General features: G+C 42.8%; 1 protein-coding gene across 1 annotated transcript in view; it reads left to right on the top strand.

Annotated features, from left to right (window-relative positions):
* The window catches only part of LOC142814081 (uncharacterized), a 148,028-nt gene that overhangs the window by 98,430 nt on the left and 37,191 nt on the right, over window positions 1-12,407 (top strand). The window contains exon 8 of the mRNA XM_075892020.1: window positions 5,658-5,748. Within this exon, the coding sequence (XP_075748135.1) occupies window positions 5,658-5,748 (91 nt within the window). The remainder of the gene's footprint in view (window positions 1-5,657; window positions 5,749-12,407) is intronic.

The raw sequence follows: 12,407 nt of genomic DNA on the forward strand, positions 1-12,407 counted from the left end.
GATAACATCACATTATTGCTTAAGAAAAGAGATTACAAGGAGTTGAAGAATTACAGGCTGGTCAGCTTGCTCTCCGTCGTGTACAAGCTGTTTACGAAGGTAATTGCTAACATGATTAAGACAACATTAACCCACAGAAAACAATGGACTAACGCAGAGCTTCTACCTAAGCAGTAGAGGATACCCCCCCCCCCCTCTTCACAGAAAACTATACAGAGCCCAGGCAACAATTCTGAGACTCTTACAAAGGCATGTATACCCAAATCTGCCCTTCTTCCATAAGCTTTATTTCGATACACACACTACTAGCTCGTGGCTACGTTGTGGCGAAATAGCTAACTTAGATCATATACTCTGGCGTCGCTCCTCGTTTCTGGGCTGTGATCAAGCCAACAAGGCCAAGCGGCGCTCTGCCATCATCAGCCCCAACTAGGGGGATCAGCTTTGGACCGTCTAGAGAGCCCACGATGCGGCGGTAAGGTTTAGCCTGCCCATCCCAACGCGGGAGAAGCAAACTGCGCGCTAGGGGCGTTCCTCGGGACAGCAAATGAAGTTTTTGCATTCATGTATGGACAACGTGGCTCTAGGTTTTCAAGGTGTCCTCGCCATGGAAATGCACAGCGCAATCTCTCGAATTATCTGACTGCCAGTTGTAAAGACGGGAAAGAGCGCCATCCCACGCAGCACGGAAAGCCACATCACGTGGAGCCCAGAAGTGTATCGGGAACTTGTTAGTGCTATGCCTGCTTGCGCATACAAGCACACAAGTCGATATTGAGAACAAAGAAACATACGCGCAACATAGGACGCAACAGCACGAAAAATCTCCTCAGTCTGCGTACTCTAACACACGGACACAGCACAACTGCGGCCATACACTCTATCCGACGCACGTTGCTGGACTGGCTGAAGCCTGTTGCAACAACAGCGCCACTTCCAGCCACCGCTTGCGGCGGCGCTGTAAAACACCACCGAGTTTTCAAACTTGAACGTGTTCTATAAACCTTCAATGGCACATCTGGATTAGTGTGGCCATCTAGGGTCTAGAAACAGAACTATGACGAGTATAGCCGCCATTGGTTTTATGTAATACAAAGTTTTGTCGGGGACGAGTACAGTCGTTATCGGTCATTTTGTGCGAAATCTCATGGTGACATCACTCGTAATCGTGAGCGATGGTGTTAAAATCTTGCTTGATGGTTGGGACAGCCGGCATTTTGTCTGTTTGGAAGGAGGGTGCTTGCGACTGCCTAGTAACAACGCAGTTATATCTCACCATACTAATCAACAGATTAGGAAACAGAAGCATTCCTTATAAAAAATGGCTGCAACAGTCAACCATTGTTTTTACTAAGCGACAATGACGTCCCATTTTGGTAGAACATCTGAAAATATGACGACATGCAACACAAATCGCCGAATCTATATATTATTTTTTTGTTGCTTGAAGCTGTGGAAGTATATGCATATAAATTTCTATTTCCTGAAATTAAAGTAGTTGCGAACACATAGCCTCCTATTCCATAAGCTGCTTCAAGCACACGCTACACGATGATTGGTCTCCAACTCGCTCATTTGCACACCTCACTGAACGCCACGAGACAGGGTGTTCTGGTCCTTGAGCAGCTGCTTCACCACACCAAAGATTCATAGCAGTTCCTTGATTCGCAGCGCTACAGTCCGTGGGGCAAGGGAGTCGGCAATCCGTCACCCAACCAGAACTTCAGGCGGCGGTCGAGGGAGAGGACCATCGCCGAGGAGGCCCACTCTACGGTACACGGCCGTTTGAACGTCCCATAAAGATGCACTCTCTTTTACTCAAGTTCCGCTACGGTGAACCTGCAACTCTGGGAAAAATGTTTAAAACGAAAGATCTAGAGCTAAGGTCTGAAAGAGGTAGTTGATGGGCCTCACAAATTTCGCTAAAGACCCTGCCCCCTGCCCGCAGATGACTGTCCTCGCTCTCTCTGTCTCTCTCTGTATATATATATATATATATATATATATATATATATATATATATATAATGAGAATTATGTTGTTGTGCTATACAGACGTGATTGACCGCAGTCATTCATGTGTTAACAAAAAGTCCGCACTTAAGAATGGGCGTCCTGATATCAGTTGTTCTGAAGGTCAGTATCAACATTCTTCTCGAAATTTGACGTCAAATCTGTTGCATAAATAATTCATGTATGAAATATGGAGAAGGCCACGTTTCAAAGGGTGATGTTGGCTATGGTTTTGCTAAATCTCTTTTGCCCCTTCCTTGCTCCAACTTACTTCCCAATTTCAGCCCGTTGGGGGATTAAGTTTCGTGACTGCGCACCGCTAGTCTGGGTGAGCTTCAGACCCATGCTACAAATAGTGCTGTTTTTGTCACAATTTAGACAACACTAAATTGGAAAGTTTGCCTGTCTCAACAAATATTGTTCTTGAGCTCGCTTACTACACGCAGCAGACGTTGCGTCAACAAACAAATTTCAATTCAAAATTGCCTATAACTACCGGTAAGCACCCTTACTAAATATATTGCAGCTATTTACCCACCGAGCAATATGCATCCAATTTGAGTTAGCACGATACATTAATAACGTAGCTTATGGCGCAAAAAACATGAGAGAAGGACAAGCGCAAACTATCAACAAAATTTATATGAACTATATCAACTAAACAATAGATTGTTAGACCATAAGTCATCTTTGAGGAGGACACCTTGTTCAAATCCTTCGTTACACTGCTGGGAGTGCGGCTGCGCACCCTTGCTACGGAGACCAGGGTGCGCGCAAGAATGAAAGGAAAATTGCACGAGAAATAGAGGAGGTATATCTTATTAATAGATTAGGTGACACATGCGTGGCGAGGCCCTCAGTCACGTTACATGCCACTGAGATCGGTTACTTCAGTGCTTGCCACTAAATGTTTTTTCTGCTAATATGACTTGTGACTTTGTTGAGCTGTGTATATAGGCGCGCGCTTTTTCGAATAAATTTAATCGATAATTTGCGCTTGTTCTTATTTCGTGTTTTTTTCCGTGTCATAAGCTACGTTAAAAATGAACCAACTCGCCCAACAAGTCACTCTGCTGAAGGTATATTACACGCACTTAGTCTGAAATTCAGGTGGTGGCGTGCATATTGAAGTGCGCACAACCAATGTTACAAAGAAATGTGCTGGTACAGATACCTTAATATCAAAACATTACTTTAGGCAATCAAGTATTCAGGTAACTAGATTGACCACGCATTCTGTCGGAGACTCAATGAATACAGTACAGATATAAATAAAATCACTCATTCATTGAAAGGGACCTTGAAATTGTCTTGAATTTTTTTCCTGACGCATTGAGCCTATGAATGCATTCTTAAGCATTATTTGGAGATTTAGAACTCCAGGGCGGGTGCGTAATGTATTGCAAGACTTTGAAAATACGAGTCGCTACGGGTCGCAGCATCTCAGCCGAATTATTTTTTTTTTATTTCCTCTTTTCATTACACGTACGATTGTTCTATTCTCCATGGTACTGGCACAAAAAATATACAGTACAGAGAGTGGCCACTCCAGCCTTTCGCGGCTGAGAAAGGAAGGGTCCAATGAACCGCTAAATGGCGTACACACGCTCGCTTCTACTCGTTTTTCAAGGCATGTGAAGCCATCTCAGGAAGACATCAAAAATCCAAGTTTGACATCAAACTTTTGCAAACAAGAAATTTTATTGATTTGTGCAGTTTTTCATATTTGCTCTACATTGTGTCCCGCTGAGTACGTTTAGTGCTTTACCACAAAAATCTGTAAAGTCTGACTAGAAATTTTTGCATTTCTTTTGCACAAAGGCTGTACAATCATGTGCTTTAGATGTACTGTACAAGTATTCCCTTAGTGGAAGCTTGGGTGTGTAGCCTTGTGGCAAAGACATTCACTTTCAGAGCATTAGGGTATGGATTGAAATCAAGGCATCTGATAGAAAAGTTTTTCTCAATTTATTTACGCTTAAGACGTTATCGCGTTTGACCAGCCACTCGTGGCGCTGTAAGTAGTACAGTAGCTCAGCCGCAGGACCCTACGCGAGTGTCTGCTCTTTATGTAAGTATGTTTATAGTACCGGCAACCGACATGATTGGATATGTCCTGTCTACGCACTGAACTTCACATGTATACAGCGAGTGCCGTCTGCCTGTGTTACGACGCACTCTAAGTGGACTGCTTATTAAAAGTTTTCTTTACTCGGACATTGCGAATAGCCTGATCGGCGTTGCGTGTTGAAAATTTAGCGACTGGTGACTCGTAAAGAAAAGAACAAGCGCTTACTTGCTCCATGGGTAAATGCGGCGGATGACGGTGAATAAGCTCATTATAATTATCTACGTGCATATACCAAAGTTAAGAAAGCTGGCTACCAAAGTTTGAAGGTCACGCCTAACGAAGTCAGCAAAAAATTCACCAAACGCTATGATCTAGCGTCATCAAAGACACCTAAATTGGACAAGAACGTCATATATCACCAGCAAAGCCGTCTTTTGTTCGAGCCTTTTATGTCTGGAATTTATGGTAACGCTTGTAGCCATAACAAATGGGTAAGCGGTGTTTTAGCTTTCCTACTACCTCAAATCTCGACTAGGAGTGTTTTTTAAGAAGCAGTGATGCAACATATCTGAAATTCTGGCTAAGTATACAGGGTGTTTCAAGAAAGAAGCCCACTATTATTGAAAAGATTACGCAAAATAGGCATATGTGTGCTACCTGTGGTGTTCCCTTTCCTGTGGCAGGAGTCAACTTCAGATGAGTGCAAGCACTAATTACGACAGTGGTTATAGGAATCGACGCAGTTAACGTTTTAACCAGTGATAATAAGCGGTCGAGTCTATGGGTGAATACAAGTTCTTCCTGCAATAGTCCATAGCCACTTGGAAGTTTTTGAAAGGCACTCGTCGGTAATCACCGTGGGGCGAAGAAATCTGGCTAATTTAGCCGTCGAAACCAATACCGACTCACCAAACAGTACATCCACCATTCACTTCGGAAACGCCCTCAATAACGACACTGTTTTCCTCACATCAGGGGAGAAGGATTAGCAAATGTCGAAGAGCAGACTTGCAGCACGAAAACATGGCCACGAAACGGAGTATATATAGCTTGCCGGTACATAACGGCGAGGAAAACGGTGTCGTTATTGAAAGTGTTTTCGAAGTGAATGATAGATGTGCTGTTTGGGCGTCGGTTTCAGTTTCGACTGCTAAATTAGCCATATTTCTTCGCTCCATGGGGATTACCAGTGACCACCTTTCAGAAGTTTAAAAGCGCCTATGTTCTATTTGAAGGAATGAGTTCAATTCCACCATTTGACTTAACTGCATCTTTCCACTGGTTCAAAAGTCAATTGCGTTGATTTCTATAATTATTGTAGTAAATAGTGTTTGCACTCAACAGAAGATGACTTCTGCCACTCTAAAGGGATTGCCGCAAGTACTACGCAGATACCTTCTTCCTGTACTTATAGCAATAATAGTGGACACATATTTTCATATGCCTTGAGTAAATACGTTAGCCTGACGAAGAGAACGCCACCAGCATAGCTATTTCATCGTTGTCCGCGAAACGGAGCTGGCGATATCAATAATAACATATATGGCGGCCTCTTTTTGTTATTATTTCCACAGGACGGAGCATTCCTCATTGGTGGCAACTCACCCGCCCGGCACACGAGCAGAGTAAGAAGTCGAGGCTTGAGTGATGTCGTCCTTCAAGAAGGTAAGCTTCGACAACTTCTTACGGAGCACTTTTCTGCGGTCAGTACGCATGCAATACGTCGGTTTGCGTGACTGCAAGGAACATCTCAACAAAGTAATTTGGAACTCAACTGAATGCGGTAAGAACATGCGCGAAATTAAAAAGTAGGTTTGACATAGTCATGTGGGTCGTGATGTTAACGAAAACAGCAGCCAGTATGTCCAAGATCTAACTGTTTGTTAGTTGAAACTTGGGGAGGTGGCCGGTAGACGGAAAGTCGGATTACTAAGCCTATATATTGCTTGAATTCATTTGGCTGTGCCTGACAGTGCAGCTAACGCCTTAAGAATTTCCTTTCTTCTTCCGTTGTTACTTTCTCCGGGTATTTTGTTCCCTTTTTTACTACTGGCGCAATATTAATCAAACAACCAAACTGCGCAGTGTTGACATGCATTTAAAAACAGTTCAGTACGCGAAAAAGACGTCAAGGTTTTGATTTGTCGATAAACCTTCACCATAAAGGTTCTTTAATGGCAAACACCTTAGTCCACATACACGAGTATATTGGAAGAAAATGTGACCATAAATCAAGAGTCACATTGTAAAAGCGAAGGAGGCAGAAGAGCGCAAGTGCTATCACTTGCGTTCTTTGCGAATAGCATGTGTACAATAAAGCTAGGGACCATTGCATATTTTACAGGTATTTCAGATAAAACTTGAGAACCAATGGAGAGAAATGGGGGAGGAGCGTTGGGCTAGGAAGGTATTCAGCTACTTGTACATCAAGAATGTCGATGCAAAATGGCGGAAGCGAACCAGAAAATTGACTGGTAAATACTTGGAAAAACAGCAGGGGGCCAAACCAAAAAGAATTATCGGTTAAGAAGAAGGTGAAAGAAGCTGAAACCGATATGTGGAGAATTGGCATGATTAAGAAGTCCGCAATAGAGATCTATTGAACTTTTAAGCAGGAAATAGCCAAGGAAAGGATCTATGATAATACTCGGGGTAGTTCTCTACTGTTTGAGGCCAGGACGGGAGTATTGCGAACAAAGACATATCGGGCCGAAGACGAAAGGGTAGATGCGGTATGCACTGCGTGTGGAGAGGAAGACGAAACTGCCAAACACTTGATAATGTTCGGTAAAGGGCTTCACCCTGTAGTTCAGGTTGATAGCGCAGAGTTTTTCAAAGCACTGGGGTTTAGGAACAGTGAGGGAAAAATAGACTTTAAGTGGGTAGAATTAACTAGAAGTGGGTTATCTGATTGGTGGGTAAAGTAAAAAAACGAGTGAAAATTGAACCCTTCGCTGCAAAGTACGAATCCTCAACCTCACTAAAGGGTGGTGGCTAGAGCCACCACCCTTTAGATCGGGTGAAAGGGTACAGCCATATCCATTCATCCATCCATCCAAGCAGTGTCTGCGTAGATCACCAGCACAAGGCTCGGCTGGAGCGTTCATTCCTGGCTACAGCTTCACAGGTCCCAATGTTCCTTGTTCCATCTTCAGGGTTGCGGTCAAGTAGCCGGCGGTTACTTTTATTTTATTAGATCTACCTCTTGTTCCGCTATTGTTTGAGTGCATTGATAAGTGTAACTTCATCTTATTTCGTGTCTGTTTCTTCTCCGGGCCAGAGGCCTACCCTCTGGTCAGCCTCTGTTCCCTCTCAAGATCTGCCCCTGGAGTTGTTTGTCCGCAATGGAACCCGTAGCGTTCCTGTCGCACTGGTGCCGACCACCGGTGGGTTCATCCGCATGAAAAATCCCAAGACAATCCAAACGGAACTTCGTGCGATCACTCCCCACTCTCTACTGATAACATAGGTTGGTCAGTTTGGACGCGGGGGGAATACCAGACAAGGATTGTATCCAAGGCCTTCTGAAGTGCACTACTTTTGCATCACATCCGGTGAGCTCTTTTATCCCACCTCATCTAGCTTGCGGCAAAGGAATTGGTTTGAGGGGTAGACACAAGTCTAAGCCCAGTCTTGGACATCTTTTCCCCAGCGGGTGTTATTTCTGTTTACCGCTGCACCAAACAGGAAAACAGACAAAGTTCCCCCTGAAACTGTAATTGCCACATTCGCTAGAACGAATCGCCCTTCGGAGATCAAGGCATGGCCGCGTATCTATAAGGTCGAAGCTTTAGCTCCCCGTCCGTTGCAATGTGCTGAATGCTGGCGCTTTGGACACAGTACTAAAGGTTAATATGGCCTCGCATAAGCGAGGCCATATACGGGGCTGGTCATAGTACTGCTGAGTGCCAATCAGAAAATAAGACATGCTGTTTGTGCAGGGCAAATCACGCAGCAGACGATCCTAACTGCCCTGCAAGATCAAAGGAACTTCAGGTGATTGAAATCATTGAAAGGAGACGATGCTCTTGTAGAGAAGCAATGGCAGAAATTCAAAGCAGGAATTACGGTTATGTCGGCATAGCAGCTCGTCCAACTCTTGCTATAGATGCATCACTTTCTCAGTCCATTTCAGCTATGGTAGAAAAGGCCGTAGAAAAAGTATTAGAAAAATTTTTACTCAATCTGTCCGACTCAATAATAATATGGATTCACAGATGTCGGGCGTATCTGATCGAATAACTAAGCGTATCCAACCTCCTAGTGCTTCAATCAATAAGCCTGCCGAACATCAGTCAGATGCCTCTATTGAAAATGAGGCAAGGCCTTCCCGATCTAACACAACTGAGCAGGAAGGTATATCTGATTGAGAATCAATAAGTAGTCGGGATGTATATATGGATGCTCGCCTTTTGAAACGCACCAGATCACCTACTAGCAAGCTTAATATTGCTTCTCATCCAAAAACAAAAAAGAGTGTGAAGGAACCTAGGAATAAAGCGGACTTTCAAAAGACAGTAGATTAGATCAAGCAGTTGCTACTGCTTGCTTATCATCATAGGATGCCTTAGAGTACTTCATTGGAACTTCCGTTCAATTCTTTCTGCAACTGCAGACTTATTACACGTAATTTCTCCAAACGTCAACATCTCCAAACGTAACAATTTCCAAACGTCATAATGCTACAAGAAACTTGGCTGTCTGCTGAACAAAACTTCTATCTAAAAAACTATCAGTGCTTTCGACTGTACAGAGACTCACTTGGTGGAGGATTAATTGTTTTTCATTTCATCCAACATTTGTCATAAAGCACACTTAGTTTACAAACGAATATTACACGATTATGAAGTATTGGTTCTGGAATTTCACTTTCCCGGATGCGCGCCACTATCTATAGTCAGCAACTACTTTCCACCTAGAACACGAGATGAAAGAGCCCTTGATGTGACTGTGTTTGCAGAAACAGTATACTATTTGCGGGAGACGTCAATTGCAATCACGTGTCGTGGGGATTCCGCACTGATTCATCCGGAAAATGGTTATGGGACTGGACTAATCGGAATAACCTTATTTGTTTGAATTCCAGAGTTCCCACATTCGTTCTATGTAATTCGAGGTCCGTCTTAGATTTGACATTTGCTAGTTGAAATGTGACAGTATCGTCTTGGACTGTTCTTGATACCGCTACAAGTAGTGATCATTGCCCCCTGGTATTTGAAATCAGCATTTCTTTAGTGACGGTAGATCGCCAGGTGCAAAGTTTTGTATAGTACTCAAACTTAAAAAAAATTTACAGTTAGTGTTGTTTTTCTTGTCCAAGATGGAATATAATATGAAAGATATTAGCCTTTGTTCCACTCTAAAGTGTACAAATAAAAAATCACAATTCGCTGTATCTTCAACGAAAGGAAAATTCATATCTGCCTGATGGAATCTGGATTGTGCCAGAGATTATAGACGCCGCAAAGCTGCATGGAAAAAACTTCTTACCAACCAACGTCCGACTAATTGGAGAAATTATTTATTTGCTAAAGCTAGGTTTAGGAGAGCAGTTTCATTAGCGAAAGATGATTAGGAAGAAAAACGGTATAGCAATCTATGCAAGAGTGGCAACAAGAAAGCTCCATTCAGATTTCTCTGTAATCGTAAAGCTATTACAGCACCCGTAAAGATTGCCTTAGTTGTTTTTTCTCCAACTGAGTTGGAAGATACATTAACTGAAATTGCATTACGATTAGAGAAGAGATTTACATTACAAATTAAAATAAAGTTAGCAAAACCTTCATTCGGAAATAATTTCATTGAAGTAAGTAGGGATGAACTTGCGCACCTCGTTCGTATTCTGCCAAACGCAGGCCCTGGAGCAGATGGCGTCACTTCAGGAATGATAAAAATATTATTCGACATCTCTCCTGAAGACCTCCTTAACGTTGTCAACTATTCACTTGAAAATAGTTGGATACCTCCTGACTGGAGACTTGCAAAAATAATACCGCTTCTTAAAAAAACAGGGCCTAGGAATGCAGATCGATAGCATTAGCCCAATCGCTTTAACATCACATGTAGTTAAGTCAATAGAAAGAATACTTTACATTAGAGTTAGGAAGTTCATAACAGATGATGCAATACTCAGTGCGTTCCAGATTGGATTTAGACCAGGTTACTCTATATGGTGGGTGCACGTTGATTTAGAGGCTCGTATAAAGCTTGCTCGCCACAGATGACAATACGCGGCCCTAGTAACTCTTGATTTAGCCAAGGCATATGATAGTGTTGAACATGCTACTCTTTCCAATGCCCTAAATGAGCTAACGTTCCCGCAGTACATAACAAATTGGATATACGAATTTTTAAAAGACAGAAAATTTCATTGCTCCCAACGAGCTGTTTTCACACCGAAGTATAGCCAAGCGAGAGGTGTTCCTCAAGGCTCGGTTCTATCACCTGTGCTATTTAACATTTTGCTAAGTTCAATACCACTGAGTGATAAGGTACAAGTATATGTATATGCAGATGATATTGCGTTTATTTTGCATCTGACTGTGATACTCATTTACTACATTCGACTTTACAGTGTTATTTGGCAACATTGGAAACCTGGTCTCAGAAAAATCATATGAATCTGAACGTTACTAAATGTGCTATAATAGTTTTTCCATTGGACGTACCAGTCATTATTTCTCTTCAGTATCATCAATAAATAATTCCCGAGGTTAACTGTAATTAATATCTGGGTGTATTGTACGATCAAAAATTCAGCTGGCGTGATCACATTGAACATATTAAAATTAAGGCTACACGCGCTGTTGGGATGATAGGTAGGCTTGGCCGCCTCCGTTCCGGTCTTCGCCGAGATACGCTGATCATGATTTATCGCATGTACGTTCGTCTGATTCTTGCATTCGGATGTGTACTAATCTTTGGTGGACCAGCATACAAAACAAACCCCTTCATTCTCTTAGAGCGGGAGGGTCTTCGAAGTTGATTAGGTGTGCCAAAATTCACAGCTAACAATGTTTTGTATCAAGAAGCTCGGATACCCACTCTTGCTTGCAGATTCCGTATTTTAACAGTCAAAACCTATGAAAAATTTTCTGAATCCACTTTAAAAAGGCGGCAGTTTGTATTCTTTGCCGAGCCTGGTGTCTTTTTCAATGAGCATTGGTCTCGTGTATATAAACCCCAAGTGCTATTTCAAACACTTCTAGATGCTTTATATGCTAATATACTCGTGATAACTCTATATGACAAACCAATCGGCCAAGTCCAAATAAAATTTGATTATATCTTTCCCATGAATGCTAAACATTTGCCTTCTAAATATTTGATTGGCTCATTAGAACAACACCTGTCTCAATTAGGTACTAATACAGTAATCACAACGGATGCATCTATCAGTGGCGAGAAGGCAGATGTGGATATTTTTTCTCTCTCATTATTCTGGTCATTTTGATTACGCCTCCCAGATTATACACCAATATTCAAAGCAGAATTAATGGCCGTTATACTAGCTATTCGTAAACTTCCTGCGACTCATTCGACAGCTGTGATAGTGACTGACTCGTATTCCGTGTGTTCGTTTTTATCATCGTCGTCAGCATCAGCAGTACTAGAAATTTTTAAATAATATTCCCAGTAAACATTCGTCTAGTGCGAATGATATGGGTGCCAGGCCAACGCAGTATACTTATAAATTATATGGCTGACACACTCGCGCGAACATCCGTTGATCTTCCGACTGTGTCAATCATGCCTCCTACAGCTTATGTAACAGCAGCGAGGTTTAGAAAACTTTCCCTCCTTGAAGACTCATCAAAAAATAGCAGCATATCCACGGAGTGAATGATGGAGAGTGGGGCGAAGCATTCGTCCGTCCATGCGTCCGTCTGTGTGACCGTCCATGCGTCTGTTTGTGCGCCCGTCCCTGCGTTCTTTCATGCATCCGCCCCTGCGTTCTTTCATGCATCCGCCCCTGCGTCCGTTCATGCGTCCATCCATGCGTCTGTTTGTGTGTCCGTTCATTCATCTACTGAACACTCCAAGTCCCACCATCTCGCATCTTTTTATCATATATTCCCTATATAGAAGCACCGCCATCCAGCGGACATTCCAAGGACTAAACGAGAGGTGGCACATGCACACTTTCTTACGGCCTGCGCTTTGGGTCCACTTCCCACCTTTAACCACCTCGAGTTCATGGTATATTCTAGTTCACTGTATTCATGGCACTGCGACCAAACGCTCGCTAAACCTTTCGAAAACCAAGGAGGTTACGCCCAGCGAGTATAACGTAGCAACCTTTCCCTGTCAGATAGGGCTCAATA

This window comes from Rhipicephalus microplus, chromosome 4, assembly GCF_043290135.1.
Source record: "Rhipicephalus microplus isolate Deutch F79 chromosome 4, USDA_Rmic, whole genome shotgun sequence".
Classification (NCBI taxonomy): domain Eukaryota; kingdom Metazoa; phylum Arthropoda; class Arachnida; order Ixodida; family Ixodidae; genus Rhipicephalus; species Rhipicephalus microplus.